General features: G+C 38.8%; 1 protein-coding gene across 2 annotated transcripts in view; it reads right to left on the bottom strand.

Annotated features, from left to right (window-relative positions):
* SPEN (spen family transcriptional repressor) overlaps positions 1–18198 on the bottom strand; it is an 84386-nt gene that overhangs the window by 41030 nt on the left and 25158 nt on the right. Inside the window, exons 2-3 of one of the 2 annotated variants that reach the window (XM_060089016.1) lie at positions 17500–17820; positions 13927–14403 (exon numbers count right to left, since the gene is read on the bottom strand). In XM_060089016.1, coding sequence (XP_059944999.1) covers positions 13927–14403; positions 17500–17820 — 798 coding nt within the window. Of the gene's footprint in view, positions 1–13926; positions 14404–16240; positions 16683–17499; positions 17821–18198 lie in introns of those variants that run through there. The other variant, XM_060089017.1, reaches the window with a different exon arrangement.

Below are 18198 nucleotides of genomic sequence, written 5' to 3'. Positions count from 1 at the left end.
GCCAGCGCGTCCGGAGCCTGTGCTCCGCAATGGGAGAGGCCACAACAGTGAGAAGCCCGCGTACCGCAAAAGACAAACAAACAAACAAAAAACCACACACACACACAAAAAAAGGAAGACAGGACTCCCCTGGTGGTGAAGTGGTTAAGAATCTACCTGCCAATGCAAGGCACACGGGTTCGAGCCCTGGTCCAGGAGGATCCCACATGCCACAGAGCAACTAAGCCTGTGCACCACAACTACTGAGCCCACATGCCTATAGCCCGTGCTCCACAACAAGAGAAGCCACTGCAATGAGAAGCCCACGCACCGCAATGAAGAGTAGTCCCCGCTCGCCGCAACTAGAGAGAGCCCGCACACAGCAACGAAGACCCAACGCAGCCAAAAATAAATAAATAAAATAAATTATTGAAAAAAACGAAAACAACTTAGACCTAATTTAAAAAAAAATAGTTAAAATGGTAATTTCATATTATGTATACTTTTACCATAATTTTTAAAAAATTGAAGGCTTACAAGTTTTGGCATTAAAAGCATAATTTCGTGGTTTCAAATCTAAGTATTCTAATAACAATAGCAAAAATGGAAAGCAGCTATGCTCTTATAAATCTATTACTAAAAATCACGTGGCGTATTTGCTGGTGGGCTTTATGGGACCCTAAAAAATTCCCTAGTTAACTTTAAGAATTATAAGATGATGGGTTAGCAGAGACCTAGTCACGAAGTGCAGCTTACCATTTTTTTTTAAAAAACAGATTTTTGGGGGGCAGATATGTGATCTGATTCTGCTACAGACAGATTTTGCTAAGTACAAAATTCACAGAGGATAAAGTGAAAAAATTATTTTTCTACATATTCTGTGTCCAAAACACAGCCCTTACCCTAGGGCCAAGAGTACTTCTGTCTTAAATTCCAAAGAGCCTAGGCCTGCAGTGTCATTACATTCTTGGCAATCCCTTAAGACTCACAAAACCTGCTACTCAGGTAACTCAAAGCAAAAACCATCAAACATGCAGGCGCCCTAGAAGTAATGAGCAGATATAACACACCTGCCTAAGGAACAAGAAATCTTTCTGTATGGCAGCAAAGCCCTTAGAACATCCATGGGATGGATGCCTCACTCAAGGGACAAACTCAGGAGAAATCTAAACTGTTAATTGTAACAGTGGGATTTCTTACTTCCTTAACCACATGCAGTATAAAAACTACTATATATATATTTCTTATATGAACAACTAAATGGTTTAAAAGGCATAAACCAAGAAAGCATACAGATCACGTGAAACCGTTTTGTTGTTGTAGTTTTTAAGTTCCAAATGGTTATGTACAAATGCCGTAGCCTTTACCAAACCTGCAAGTAAATTTGAACTTTGGGTTTTGCCTTTTTCCAATTTAACTTTGGTGCTAATTACATCTCCTTACTATCCAGAATAAAAAAGTTTGCTATTTCCCACTTCTGAACTCTCTGTTAAGGCAGCTCCATACTCAAGAGGTTAGGAAGGGCACCTAACTCCCCACCAGGAAGCCTAAAGCCACCCACTGTTTGATGCACTTGTTTAATTATTTATAAATGACTTCAAATTACTCACCAAGAAACTCCAGCCTAAAGTCCTTCTACTTAAACAACTCCTCTGCAGTTTCTTCCAGTGGAAACAAACACAAAGCTACACTCCAAATGGCTCCAACCACCATGACACAGCACATTCAGGAAGCTACTGTGCCCCTCCCCACACAATCAAAAATAACATTCAAAGAACCATGGAACTCCCCAGGTGTGGTTACATAAATCATATCTAGAAGCAAGACGAGCATCTATAAAATGTGTCTTATTCTAATTCCAACACCAGAATTCCATGCCTGTTAATAGACACATTTTAAACCTCTATCAAAAGTATTAGCCATCGCTTCAAAATTACCTTCAGATTAAGGGGTTGTGTGTGGGTTTTTTTTTTTTTTTTTAATTAAAAAAAATTACTCTGGTTTAGATGACTTAATTTTCTTCTTGGGGGATTAAACTAATTTATTTGGGGACTTAAATATATTAAAGCTTTTCAACAGCTGAGACATTCCCTTGGCCACCCTGGAAATCAACATGCATTTTAATATTTTAGCCTGACCAATCCTAAATTTTTTAAAGACAGAATCTGCAAAATAGTTCAATATATATTTTAAGCTTATAAGTCCCAAGAGCCTTTTCCATTAATCCATAATTTCAAAAGAGTAGAAGGGTGTTGAGAATAAAAATAGTGGACTCTATTCTTTAAACAAAATGAAAAGCAGTAAATGGACACACAAATTACTCTATGACATTCTATCTTGACAGAGCTCATTTCTATTCTGTGCTGTCCAACAGAAATTTAATAGAAGTCAAAAATGTAATTTAAAATTTTTAAATAGCCACACTTTAAAAAGTAAGAGACTTTTACCCACTGGTGGTCCAGTGGGTAAGAGTCTGCATTCCCAATGCAGGGGCCAGGGTTCAATCCCTGGTCGGGGAACTAGATCCCACATACATGCCGCAACTAAGAGGTCCACATGTGGCAACTAAACATGCCGCAACCAAGATCCCAAGTGCTGCACTAAGATCCAGCACAGCCAAAATAAATAAATAAAATTTAAAAAGTAAGAACAGGTGAAATTTAATAACGTATTTTATTTAATGTAATATACTTGAAATATTATCTCAACATGCGGTCAACATAAAAACCAGTAATACTTTTTTTTTGTGCTATATCATCAAAATTCTGTATTTTAAAAAATAGTTCTACTGGGGCTTCCCTGGTGGCGCAGTGGTTAAGAATCCTGCCAATGTAGGGCACACAGGTTCAATCCCTGGTCCAGGAAGATCCCACACACCACGGAGCAACTAAGCCCAAGTGCCACAACTACTGAAGCCCACGCACTCTAGAGCCTGCAAGCCACAACTACTGAGCCCGTGTGCCACAACTACTGAAGCCCACGCGCCTAGAGCCCATGCTCCGCAACAAGAGAAGCCACTGCAATGAGAAGCCCACGCACCACAATGGAGAGTAGCCCCTGCTTGCTGCAACTAGAGAAAGCCCGCGCACAGCAACAAAGACCTGACGCAGCCAAAAATAAATAAAATTTTTAAAAATATAAAAAATAAATAAAAGTATACAATAGTTTTTAGTATATTTATGGAATTATGCAATCATCACCATAATGTAACTTTGGTACATTTGCATTGCCCCAGAAAGAAACCTCATACCTATTAGCAGCACTCTCCATTCTCTTCCATCCTCTACCCTAGGTAACCACTAATCTACTTTCTGTCTCTGTAATTACCTATTCTGGACATTTTATATAAAGAGAATCATATGATTCGTACCATCTTCTTTCACTAAGCATTTTTTTGAGGTTCATCCATGTTATAGTGCGGATCAGTATTGGTGCACAGACTAGCCAAATTTCAAGTGCTCAACAGCCACGTGTGGCTAGTGGATACAGTACTGGACAACCTAGTTCTAGAACCAGAAAGCTCCCCAATAAACAGCATATCAGCCTTAAATAAGAGACCATGTTAGGAACGTCCCTGGTGGTCCAGTGGTTAGGATTCCAAGCTCCCAATGCAGGGGGCCCAGGTTCGATCCCTGGTTGGGGAAATAAGATCCCACATACCGCAACTAAGCTCAGGTGCCAAAACTACTGAGCCCATGTGCCACAACTAGAGAGCCCTCATGCCACAACTACTGAGTCTGTGCACTCTGGAGCCCATGCATCACAACTAGAGAGAAGCCCACAAGCCGCAATGAAAGATCCCATGTGCCGCAACTAAGACCCAACGCAGCCAAATAAATATTAATAAATAAATTAAATTAAAAAGAATGTAACTCAGATTCTTAGGAAAAACCAACTCTGTTTTGCAAAGTTAATTTTAAAATATATTTCACTATCTTGTCTACCTGGAAAGAGGAAGTTCATTCATCCTACAAAGTAGACTTTTAGGAAGATGTTCCACAGAAATGACTTTATACAATTTGTAGCAGCAGGAAACCCTAACAGCATTTAGATTAAGTAATGACTAATAAATTAAGCAAATAAATTATTAGAGGGTGCTCTTTCCATTTTCTCATAGAAGAAGCAATCACAAAACTACCCTTTATAGATAAAGGCAAGCACTTAGGTTGTAGTCTAAGACATAGATTTAAAAAAAAATATTAAGGAGAGGGTGTGGGTAATGAAATCTTGGCTAATTCTGAGCTTCAGAAAATGCTAATGTTTATTTTTAAATGAGAACACCACATTTTCCTTTAGTTCTGTGCATGGATGATCCCTTTGTTCAGGGCAGGGTAAAATTATACCATGACTTCTGAGAATGACCATAGAAGGCCTCCAAGTGAAAACAACCCAAAAAGGATAAAAGAGAATAACAAGGTCTCTGAAACTGCTCTGAGCAAACTTTCACCGTAAGTAAAAAAGACTAACAGAGGTTTCGATGTCATTCCAAAAGTTTAAAACATAAGCAAGGTTATAGGAACTTACATTTTCTATATAGCCCTGGCGCTGATAAAGACAAAAATAAATGTACCCCTTTATTTGTGGTTTTAATATTCCTTAGTGACTTCCGAGTGTTCTCTGGTCAGGAATTAGGCCATGTTTAACTCCCTTGTCAAAGAGGAAAGCTGACAGAGAGGCTATGCACAAAGCAGTCACGACACTAAAATATGCAATTTAAGCATTTTTTTAAGAGTTTGCTTCTAAATCAAACAAATACAATCTAGCATAGCATTTTTAATTTTAAAGTTGGTTGTTTAGGACCTTAATGTGAATTACTTTTTGTTAATTTTTAAGGCAACATTTAAAAAATTTACTTCAAGGTTAAATTAAAACTCACAAGATACCAAGTCACAAGTTTTACCCCAGAAACCTATTTTCATTCCTTCCACCTAACAATCAATCAAACCAAAATAAACTCCAGCACAACCCCAGCGGAAAAAATGAAAAGGGGCATGGGAGAGAGTTCTTTACTGCAAACAGACTAACAACTAAAAGCAAGTTCCTGGGGAACTTTGGTAATTAATAAATTTTTTGGTAATAAAATCTTTAATACTAAACGCAGACCATGCTGTGATGTACCCAAGCAGCAGCATGGCAGAAGCTGTTTTTCAAGCCTTACAGAAAGTTACAGTTAAAGCAAGGGAGTAATAACGGAAAGATGCACTGAAAATAGTAGCATTCACACCAGCTTCCAGCCTTCGATTCCTCAATCCTTTATTTGAAGTGCCTCCTTCCCATGAACAAACCTGGGTTAACTGGCACCCACTTCACAGCCTCTACTCCCCTAAGCGGCCAGTCACAGTGCGCAAGCCCCGCTCCCTGGGCTGAGGGCCAGGCAAAAACTCTGGCAAAATAAGGAAGCCTCTGGGAGGTGGCAAGCAGCCAACTCAAACTGGATGATTCCAGTTTAGTCTGGTTTGAGTCACAAACAAGCAGTTCCTAGCTTTCCCCACCATATTCAGAGGCACTGGCTGCTCAGGCGGCGCACAATGAACTCTCCTCATTTATTCTCAGATCTAAGCCTACCTCATTCTCATTTCCCTAGCAGCAGAGGCTCGAAATGAAAGCAAGGTTCCCAGTACAGCAAATATGGGTCAGTCCCGCACTTGTTTCCGAAGCCAACTGCCCATTCCGCACAGAACGCTAAAACTGGCAACAACTACACCTCTCAAAAGCCTTACTGAAATGCTGTACTTGACAAAAAAGGAAAAACAGAAAGGAACCAGTCTGATTTATAAATCTCCATAATGAAAGTTAAGCCCACCAGAGCAATTAGAAAGCAAACACTTCCATTTTCCATATTTAGCACAAAAAAAGGCTTGGCTGGCTAACATGACCCCAAAAGACAGAAGTGTGTAGCTTACTGCCCAGTAACAAACTATACAGTAGCCTACAAAGGAATGTTGTTTCTAAAATATGGGCTCTTCACTTTGCCTGCCACTGATGAGAATGGAAAAAAATACTACCAATAAAATAAAAATAAAAATAGGGACTTCCCCGGAGGTCCAGTGGTTAAGACTTGCGCTTCCAATGCAGGAGGCGCGGGTTTGATCCCCGGTAGGGGAGATAAGATCCCACATGCCGTGCGGTGCAGCCAAATAAATAAAAATAAAAATTTAGGGCTTCCCTGGTGGTACAGTGGTTGAGAGTCCGCCTGCCGATGCAGGGGACACGGGTTCGTGCCCCGGTCCGGGAAGATTCCACATGCCGCGGAGCAGCTAGGCCCGTGAGCCATGGCCGCTGAGCCTGCGCGTCCGGAGCCTGTGCTCCGCAACGGGAGAGACCACAACAGTGAGAGGCCCGCGTAATGCAAAAAATAAAAAATTAAAATTTATGTATACATTAATATATATGGGGGGTGTATTTCTCTTAAAAGCACACACGGTTAAACAGAAATTATCTATTATTCATTATTATAGATAAGATCACCTTTGATGATAAAACTTCAGACAAATGTGTTTTTATGAGTAAGCATTGCAACGATCACCAAAAAACCCACTAATTATTTTATTTTTTTAAAAACCCACTAATTATTAATTCCTTTAACAACTTTAAGAAACTCTTACTTCATATATTTATTTGTTAAAACTGGTGCCATATCTGACAGGTTCTAGCACGTAATATATATCATAACAAATTATATAGCCAGGTAATAAAATGAGCATTCCTTCCCCCAATCAACATTCTAAATAAGCATACTTAAAGAGAAATGGAAAGTACACTGTCACTATCACTCTGATACATGCACTGCCACCATATCCAATAACCACCGGGAACTACATTTTCAGCTTCATCCATGTTCTTCCACAAAGCTTCAGAATGACAGCAATTTTGAAAATTTTTCTACATGAATTTGAAAGGAAGTTCTCTCTCATAAACTAAGTGAACTGCAAAACTTCCTCATGAAATCAGACAAAAGGATATTTGAATAAAATTCCCCTTCTAAGAAATCTAAAACATCTAGATCAGGACTTCCCTGGTGGCGCAGTGGTTAAGAATCCGCCTGCCAATGCAGGGGACACGGATTCGATCCCTGGTCGGGGAAGATCCCACATGCCGCGGAGCAACTAAACCCGTACACCACAACTACTGAGTCCACACGCCACAACTCCTGAAGCCTGCACACTCTAGAGCCCGTGCTCTGCAACAAGAGAAGCCACCGCAATGAGACGCTGCGCACCACAACGAAGAGCAGCCCCCGCTCACCGCAACTAGAGGGAGCCGGCGCGCAGCAACGAAGACCCAATGCAGCCAAAAATAAAGATAAAACGTCTAGATCTTTCACAAAATGATTAGCAGAATTGGTCTTTATTTTTTAAAAAAAAGATTAGGGGGCTTCCCTGGTGGCGCAGTGGTTGAGAGTCCGCCTGCCGATGCGGGGGACACGGGTTCGTGCCCTGGTCCGGGAAGATCCCACATGCCGCGGAGCGGCTGGGCCCGTGAGCCATGGCCGCTGAGCCTGCGCGTCCAGAGCCTGTGCTCCGCAGTGGGAGGGGCCACAGCAGTGGGAGGCCCGCGTAACGCAAAAAAAAAAAAAAAAAAAGATTAGGGACTGTCGTCGTGTTAATACTTATTTAGTTAAAAGGGTCACATTCCTTTTAACTTTTAACTGTTGTAAAAATCCAGAATTTGGTCAATATTCTAATTACTATTAACTATAATTCATGTAAAAGATTCTTAGATTGTCTAACAGAAAAAAATTAATACGGTGGTAAACAACTTTTGATATATTTTATTTACTTTTTTATTTTTGCGGTGCGCGGGCCTCTCACCACTGCGGCCTCTCCCGTTGCGGAGCACAGGCTCCGGATGCGCAGGCTCAGCGGCCATGGCTCACGGGCCCAGCCGCTCCGCGGCATGTGGGATCTTCCCGGACCGGGCACGAACCCGTGTCCCCCGCATCGGCAGGCGGACTCTCAACCACTGCGCCACCAGGGAAGCCCTGATATATTTTATTCAAAACATATAAAAGAAATATACAAACAAGTTCTACAAATAATACCAGCAATAAGAAATAATTTTCATTTCCCTTTCAATAAAAAGTAATTATTCTAACGCAAAGCTAATATACTGGACAAGAGATGGGCATAAAGCATGCCGTTATCTTAATACGGCATCAGAGTTGAAAAGGCTGATTGCCTGCAGGTCTATAGGCTTTTCTTATTACATTAAACAAACACCACAAAGACTATTTCACATGCTAGTTTTCCTGTCCTGGAACTGATATTGTATGGGCGCCTTTTTCTCCTGCTTCCTGTCTCCAAGCTTCTTCCTTATATATTCCAACTTGTGAACCCAGGCCCTGGGCAGTGAAAGCATGGAGTCCTAACCACTGGACCACCAGGGAACTCCCTACATACAGTTTTTAAATCAACTTATTTCAATTCTTAAAATCTACTTAAGAAGAAAGCTTGCTCTAAAATTCTGATTTTTTTCAAACAGGTAAACTAAGCACAATTTAAGGCCACGGGGCTTACTGAAAGCCACAGAGACCAGAGACAATGAGATGTCACCCACTACAGTTATTTTCATGTAGTTTTCTGTGCTTACTCCTACTACATTTATTTTAAGCGTTTCCATCTAAATGTCTATTTCTGTGATTAGAAAGAATAAAAGTCTGTAGGTTACCTGACATATTCTTCTCTAGACAAACCAAAAGGATTCAGAGGAACAAAAAAAAAAAGGCTGACAAGACACCTCCAAAATTTTTAAGGGGGCAGAAGATGGGGTTGCCTTTGATAAAACTGTAAAGATGCACCTAGCCATAGACACCCAGGTTAATTTAATTACATGTTAACTCTTAATTAGACATATGTAGATTTTGTTTTGGATTAGCCACAGCCAATGTTTAATCCAAACTGGCTCTATTTTTGGGACTCCACACAACCAGCTATTTTATTTCATAAATTTGGTGCAAAAAATAAGCAATATATGTTAAACAAATAGATGGCTGAATATAAACTCAAAAGTTAACTTTAGGACTTCCCTGATGATCCAGTGGTTAAGACTCCACACTTCCAATGTAGTGGGCGCAGGTTCGATCCCTGGTCAGGGAGCTAAGATGCCACATGACTCACGGCAGGGGCCCCACACACACAAAAAAGTTAACTTTAGCCTGAAAGAAGATTTAGGGAAGTAATCTATTGAGGGGGAAGGGATAAAATAAGAAAAGGTTTTAGATTATCCAAATCTCAACTCCCTCCCATTACTTTTTCATCCATTTCCCCTCATTCATTCTGTAAACCTTTACAGGATATAGAATCAAGGGCTAACTGCAGCTCCAAAGGAGCCAGGACCCCTTTTCAGCAATCTGGTGAAGTCTATGGACTCCTTTTCAGAATAATGTTTCTAAATGCATAGAATAAAATAAATAGGAATTAAATGGAAACAAATTATACTGACACAGTTATTAAAATGTTTTAAATTTCTGTGATATAGTAATGTCTTTATTAACATTAAATAACAATACCTAACACTGAGTTTAATAACTATTTCCCAGTAATGATTAATATAAGCCCAATTTTGAGATCTCTGCAACTATAATAATCATAAATTATCTGTGTATTTATACTGAGAACAAAGTCAGTCATACTGTTAATCTACTGTTTTTTTGTTGGCTACTTTCATATAATGGGAGGCAATGCTTAATTCACTTTCAGGTTAGTGAAAAGATGTAATTTTTTCCCCTGCATCTAAATTCAGGGACCAAAAAAATAATAATAATAAAATTTTAAAAGGGAATTCCGTGGCAGTCCACTGGTTAGGACTCCACACTCTCACTGCTGAGGGTCTGTGTTCAATACCTGGTCAGGGAACTAAGATCCCACCACAAGCTGCGCAGCACAGCCGGAAAAAAAAAAGGTTCAGGGACCCTGAGCCAGCCTAACCATCTTTGGTTGTGATCAAAGTAAACAACGGAGAAACAAATCTCAGTTAAAATTACTCTAAGATAGTAGGAAAGGATATTATGAACTAATTTAATTTCAATAAATTCTTCAACTCCTTTAGCCTGAATTAAAGCAAATTCTTACATGATAGAAAAAAAAAACTGATACGGAACTACAGAGATAAAATACGTTCAACTTCAATCAAGGACTTTTAAAATAAATGCTTTTGTGGAATTTATGTATTTAAATTTTTATGTTGAAAAGTAAAGGGACTCCCTAAATGACCAAGGCAGAGAAAGAAACAGACATACAGCAGCACAGGGCTGCACACAGGAAAGAGTGTAACATTAAGACCCCCTCCTCCCCCAAACTTCTCACCAGCTAAATACTGTGAATAGTTTGGCAGAAACATTAAGTGTATCATTTATAAGGACTTCACAACTAGACTGTCATCAATCCCACATTTAGTCATTTGAAATGCACTGCTAGGAATCTGTTCACCAAAGCTGTAACAATTAAGGGGGATGGGGCTTCCCTGGTGACTCAGTGGTTGAGAGTCCGCCTGCCGATGCAGGGGACACGGGTTCGTGCCCTGGTCCAGGAAGATCCCACATGCCATGGAGCGGCTGGGCCCGTGAGCCATGGCCGCTGAGCCTGCGCGTCCAGAGCGTATGCTCCGCAACGGGAGAGGCCACAACAGTAAGCGGCCTGTGTACCGCAAAAAGAAAAAAAAAAAAAGAACAATTAAGGGGGATGGAGGATGATTAATTTCCCAGTCAGTCATACAGACAGAATAGAAACTTGTTTTTATAGATAAAACAAGCTATATTTTGTCTACTATTACATGTTGCTTTTAAACATCTTTAAAGGACTTGGAATGTCACCATTTCACAATCAAGTTTTAAAGATTACAGGGCTTCCCTGGTGGCGCAGTGGTTGAGAGTCTGCCTGCCGACGCAGGGCACACGGGTTCGTGCCCCGGTCCGGGAAGATCCCACATGCCGCGGAGCGGCTGAGCCCGTGAGCCATGGCCGCTGAGCCTGTGCTCCGCAACAGGAGAGGCCACAACAGTGAGAGGCCCACGTACCGCAAAAAAAAAAAAAAAAAGATTACAAAAAGGAACTTAGTTCTTCCAAAAGGGCATTAAACATTCTGAGTTGACATAACACCTCAAAATATTACATTCTGAAATCAATATAATTATAGAGGAAAAGAAGACATCTGATAAAAGGGGGGATGAACCCAGGGATAATGGATATACTCTGAACACCAAAGGATTTTATTTCTCTGTACTTGCTTCAGTCACAATATAATGACCAAATCTTTTAACTATTTACGTCAATTTTGCTTTTACCTTACTATCAGCTAAGAATTGCATCTAAGTATTTCAACTATTTGAACATGTACTCAGAGAAGGGCAATAAAAACACTTGGTTGGCTCTGCAGTGTGCCCAAAGGAAGACCTGGCCCTGTTCTTACAGGATGACACCAAAAGGCTCATCATTTGGTCATATCTTCAAAAAAAAGTTGTTGTTTTTCATAACTCAACATAATCTGATTCTTAATACAATGTCCCTTCCGCTTTTCTCAAGTTAGGCACTCTCATAGTCCAAATTTGCCTTCTCCGAAATACTGGAAGAGTCTAACTGGAATCTCTGTCTTTCCTATTCTAAGTCCCCAGATGCCTTTCTAAAGCAGATCTCAACAAGATATTTCCCTTCTCAATCCTTCAACGGCTCATCTCTGCATAAAGAAAAAAACCCAAAAACATTAGCGTGGTTAAGTCATACTAAATTATTTGCTGTTCTCAGAACATTCTTCCACCCACTCGTATCTCTTCAAGTTGTTCCTTCTGCTCACAATGTTCCCTGTCTAGCCTAAAATTCGTCTCTTCTTGTTGAAGAGAAGAATACATATCCTTCAAAGCCCTAAATCATAAAAACTGCCAGCCCTAAGTATGGATCAGGCAGCTGACAGAAGAGAAAATATCCTCTATGGTTGTAATTTAGTCCCCATGTAGATTTTCCAAGCTCATCCTGCCTTTGTGGCAGTTATCTTTCTAAATGTAAATATTCAGAAGCATATAACTGTTTCTTTTGATTATGTAAATAGGGAATTAGCTCCATCAAATTCATCAGATCACCTCTGGGTTCAAGCTTCTGAGCCCAGAATGCCAAAGGACAGATCTCAAACCACTGTAACTCCCACCAAAGTACAACGCCATCCTGAAAGCCGTGAATTGTTTCACCTCTAACTTCCATACTTCCACAATTGGTTGGCTTCTCATAAAGGTTTGATCCAGTGGAATGCAGTGTCATCCCTTTAATGAGGTAGGTTTGGGGAAAATGACTAAAAACTTAAGTATCTTAGACAATTCTACGTGGAAGAAAGTGAATCATGACAAGATTTTATAATCAGCTTACAGAATTCAAATGAATACTGAATAATATACCAAAAGAAGTTAAGGGTTTTTTACCCATGCCACAGAGCTGCAAAGCTGGAGCCAGAAACTAACTCTGCTGACTTCCTAAACCAAGTGCTTGTTTCATTATAATATGCTACATCTTCTAGAATGTTTGAATTATAACTAGATATATAAAATGTTTCCATTTATTATTTTGAATTTGAAAATTTAGGAGGCCTAAAGGAGCCACTTATCAATTCCATGATCATTTACTTTTCTTAAATTAATTCTAAACAGGCAATTATAAAGGAAAAATAATCTGGGCATTTTTAATCAGGTTGAAGAATCTGTATCTTATAAATTTAAAACACACACCACCTGGGACTTCCCTGGTGATCCAGTGGTTAAGAATCGGCCTTGCAATGCAGGGGATGCTGGTTGGATACCTCTGGTCGGGGAACTAGGATCCCACATGCCTCGGGGCAACTAAGCCCTCACACGCCCCAGCTACTGAGCCGGCGCACTCTGGAGCTGGCACGCCTCAACAAAAGATCCCGCGTGCAGAAACTACAACCCGACGCAGACAAAAAAATAAAAAATAAAAAAATAATATACACACCACCTAAATTTAAAACTAGAATATCTGAGATTAACAGATTGAATAACAATCACTAGAAATGGGAAATACTCAAAAGACTATCAACATGTGTACTGAATAGCAGTAATAATTATAGCTAGCAGTTATTAAAGGTTGTATTTATTTAACATATATGAGTATCAAGCTAAGCACTTTATATATTTTTTTCATTTTAATATTCAAAATAACTTTATGAAGCATGGTTCTTATAAAAGATGAGAAAGCTGAGTCCTAGAGAGCTTAAGTAACTTGTCCAAAGATTATAAAAGTAGTATACTGTCTACCTTGATCTATTATTTTTCAAAACCCATATACCTAACTTCTAAGCTGTTTCTTAAGATTATTTTCAATTTATTATTTTCATCTTTAGAATAAAACTCCTTTGTAAAAAAAATTCCCAACTAATGAAATGAGCTTCCTCAGCCTTAGTGAACAGCAAAGTTACAACCTGAATTTAAAGAAAGCTTTCCTACTTGAGCTTATAAATTGACTACCATCTTGATGTTAAAATTAGTTAAAATGTCCATAAGTTAATTTATACATTGATAATAAATGTGTCAACAATATATTTCACCAATACGTCTTTACCCAAACAGCGCTTTTACAAATTTTCAACCAAATAATAGAAATAGTATTAAATACCTAAGAAATTAAGAACTTTTAAAAGTTCATTACGTGGCACAAGATTTGTTTCATACAACTAACGTTACTACTTTTCTTCCTTTTTGGCCATTTTAATATTGAGCAACTGGAGGATGAAACAGTATTTGCAAATCATCATTCAGCTTTAAGTACTTGGGAGAATGGTTAATTCAATGGCCACAATGCTAATCAAAGTTTCTTCATTCATTATATACATGATCCAAGAGTACTTTCTTTTAAAAATATTTCTATACTAAAAATCAGTACCACTGAAAGTAGCAAATTTGTAACAATTTATTCAACAGCTCATCTGTTACAACAAAAGGCTGTTAACCTACCTGTCACTGCTGGTACTACTGCTGCTGCTGATTGAATCACTACTGGAGGATCTACTCCTAGAGCCGCTGCCGCTAGGGGACCTTGTGGGTCTAGACGCTTGGCTAGCCAGCCTCTGAGGAGACTGATTTCTAGACTGGGATGAATGTGGTGAGCGACTCCTGCTGTGCTGGTAATTCCGCTCTGGCCTTCTGCCTCGTACCTCCCGGGTAATATCATCCCTGTAGATATCCCTGTGTACCACACTGGGCAGTGTAAACTGCTCCCGAGCCCTAGGTTCGTATCGGGGGTCATGAGCGTCAAAACGGTTTGGACTTCGACTCCGAGAAGTGTAATAGAGCCCATGTTGTAAAGTCCGCTCGCGAGGATCTCTATAGTAATCCTGATCGTAATGTCTTGTCCGATCAAATCCTCCCGTCCCCCGTTCATGGTGTCCATAGGCACTATGTTCATAAGCACGCTCCCTGTTATCTGAAGCCCTGCATTTAGGAGGGGGGAAAAATATTTAATCAATCAGAAAGAGGAAAGCAAAACTAAAAGCAAGTCATGCAAACATTCACTTGAGCATTGTCTTTGTCTTTGCAACTGGTCATTTTCTAAACAGCATTAACCTACTTAGTAAGCAAACACTAATAAGCTTAACATTTTACTTGACTCCAAAACTTATTTTCACAGCTGAGAAATCACTGTTGTAATTGTATACTGGACTTTCATGACTAGTGTTCTGCAAGTCAGTTGTTCTTTTTATTAGTGATTTTCTGGCTTATATACAGAAATATACATATGCCATCTCCTTTTTATTTTAAATTTAATGGAACAAGAAGAGACTTTCACTTTAATATGAAATGAAATACTTTCATCGGATTAAAATATATACCAAACTTTATTTACTTTGCAAGTGTATTTCAGGCAAAATTTCCATGATAGATTTTTCACACAGACATGAAAGCCCCATTGCAATGTATGCCCATGTCCCAGCAATAGGAGGGCATTTTCAAAGAAGCACAGAAAAAAATGTTAAGTGTAACTTTTTCTTATTAACTTTCAACTTCTTGGGTAATTATAAAAATTACTAAATTATGTAAATTGTTGTGCCCAAACAATCACATTTAATAATAAAAATGGAATTTTAAAAAGGAAATCAAACCAAAAAGCCACTTGGGATATAAAAATATTGGGCTGCCACATGCTATTCTATGATGGACTTAACTAATTAAAGAATAATGGTTATTTTATCTTCTTGTGCTATCAAATTCCACATAATTTTTAAAATGCCTATTCCATGATTCAATGTGTTAATGCATCACTTAATGGTTACAGGAAATATATTCTCTTAGGGTTCAGCTATATTCAAATTGCCTCTGGTGAAATAAGTCAACTTGGGAAACCGTTAAGATACGCTAAAGACTTCTATTAGCAATGGTTTAACTTTAAAATATCTTCCTGTAGGGCATGAATACTTGTCAATCTAAGAGTACAAAAACTGTTGCATGTACAATTACACACATGCAACTACGTGTTAATATTAAAAACCGATTCCAATCCTACAAAGAAATCTTAAGTTCTCTACTTAAGAGAGTTCCTAAAAGACAATTTCACTTGAATCTCAAACATGAAGTTGAGTCTCTTCTCAACCTTACCTTTGGGTCTATCTTCTATCAAAAGTGATTAAGGAATTATGAAAGACATAGAAGAATTAGAATCTCTCCAATGAAGAATACGTGGCAAAATCTTACAACTATGTCTTCAATACGTGCTTAGATTCCAAATCTCTCCACTAACCTTCATTTTCACCCACCATTTCACTTAGCAACCATACCTTCTCCTAGGCTGTTTTTTCTTTTTACTGCTATTATTAAAAGCAACTGGCATGGCAAAAATTCAGTATTATCTTTCTTATTTAAATATACTAAATGACTTTCTCCTTTTTTATTCACTATTTCTGGAATTTGAATAGATATTTCAACTTCTAACAAACAAGAAGTGTTCCTTTGAGACAAGAGAAAATTTCATAAATAATTCCATTAGTACCCTATCAAATGTTAATCAGTAAGAGCTGTTATTAATGATATAACAGAAGCAACAGGCAATAGTTCTAGGAGAATTACTGCTACAGCTGATATTTTATAAATATGCAAAGTTCTTAACCATTAGGAAGATATAGAAGGCAGGCACAAGAGCTAGCAGAGCTGAAATCTAATAGCTATTCTTTGATTCATCTATTAGTACTAAATGATTCTAGAGTTAGTGGGAAAAAAAGAAAGTTTGACTTGGGTTAGGAGAGGGGCTAATATACACAGGTCAGGACATACCAACCTTTTCCAAGTGTGGAAACACGACCTATAATCCCAATTAAATCTAGGGAGAGAATTGTGAACATAACTTCCCCAATTTTGGCCCCTCTTATGGGGGTAATCCACCTTCTTAATGGGTAAGGGTGTCAAATGATATTTAGATGAACCACAAGGAAAAAAAAATCTTAATGACCAGATAAAATAATTCCACTGGAAGCAAGCAGTCCCAGACAAACTGTAACTCTCAAACCCCCAGACTTCTTTCTTGAGATAGCAGAAAATTATAAATTGATCCACATTCACAGAAATGTCCAGCCCTAAGTATGAATCAGGCAGCTGACAGAAGAGGAAATATCCTCTACAATTCCACCAAATAAGGAAGGCACAGTTGCTCGCCAACAGTTCACCTTTGTAGGCATCCAGCACAGTCAATTTTGATTGCTGTATCCACAACTGATCGTCACCATATGTTCAAAGCTAAAGTACCTTTAATTGGACAGCAACTTGCTTAAGAAACAAGATAGTAATCCTCTTCTCCTGGGCTAATGGAATCTTGACTGCACGACATCCCATACATTCCAGCAAATAGAAAAGAATGGCTATATTCCAGGATTTAGGAACATCCATCATCTCAATTTTTCCCCATTCCATCAAGGAGTATAATTCCAACATGGAAACTGTGTAGATCCAAAATGGAAAAATGAAGCATTGCCTTCACTCTTCTTCATCCAAGTACACATTTCCAGGTTAAAGTATTGTTTGTAGAATCCAAGAGGTTGAATCATATGATCTGCTAGGTTTTTTGGTGACAATCCAATTCGTTTGTACACTTTGTATAATGAAAATTGAGAAGCAGATATCAAATTCTAAAAGAATCTGTAGGCTCTAATACTCCAGAAATATTCCATATAGTACAACCACAAAATCTGTAGCCAGGTAGCTCCATCAGGTAGAAGGGATATATCCAAGGAAAGACTTAACATTATCCAAGAGAAGGAATAATTAATTCTAGAAGACAGGTAACTCCAAAAATGATGCTGCCATACAAAATCTTCCACCACTTTATATCTCAGGAGCAGATATCCAACCAGCTGCAGGAAATATCCTCTACGATTCCATAAGATACCAGCCACTGGGATAGAAATCACTTCCGTTTCCAACCCAAAATAGGAAACATTGAGAATGCCCAAAACTTTAAATCCATCTGGGGCCCCTAAATATGAGTTTCTGTTTCACCATATCAAATACAAAATACCTGCCTACAGAAACCTTGGAACTTACCCATCAAGTCTCCGCTCATAACGTCCTTCTCGTGCATGAAGTGATGGTGGGGGGCCATAAGCAGGCCCTCCACCACCTCCTCTGAACCCAGAAACCTCTCTACTACGAGATGCTATGGAAACTGTATCATCCAATCCCCGAGCAGCGCTCGGAATGGTGCCTGGTTCATTATAATCCGTGCGTAGGTCTCTATCTCCCATTTTGTTGACTGAGTTGTGAGCCTTCTGTGCACTTTTGATGTCCACAAAATCCACAAAGGCAGCCACTCCTCCTTCAGAACCCCTCTTGGGGAGAATTTTGACACTTTCCACGCGGCCATATCTGAAAAAAGATAAAGTCAACGTTATTGTTGCATAGTAATAATTTTCCAAAAATAGTTTTAAAAACTGTTTGTTATTTTTAAACAATTTACATTATGCATGTATGGGGGAGGGGTTTTGAGTTAACTTAAAATGGCTTTTAAACTCACATTTTTCTTTTTTGAGGCAAATATTTACAAACATTTTTACCACATTATTTTATTGCTCTAATTTTTTAAATATAGTATTTACTATAAACTGCCTTTTACCTTACTGGAACACTTAGCTGAAATGACTCTCAGAAGTTTTTAGGAACTTTTACATTCGAAAAAAGGATATTGTACCTAAGATAATCAAAGTAACTTACCAATCTTAAGAGATTTTCATTAAAGTAAAAACT

The sequence above is a fragment of the Mesoplodon densirostris genome, chromosome 2 (assembly GCF_025265405.1).
Source record: "Mesoplodon densirostris isolate mMesDen1 chromosome 2, mMesDen1 primary haplotype, whole genome shotgun sequence".
Taxonomy (NCBI): Eukaryota; Metazoa; Chordata; class Mammalia; order Artiodactyla; family Ziphiidae; genus Mesoplodon; species Mesoplodon densirostris.
Note: the sequence above shows the minus strand (reverse complement) of the source record. Positions and strands in the feature narration are given on the sequence as shown.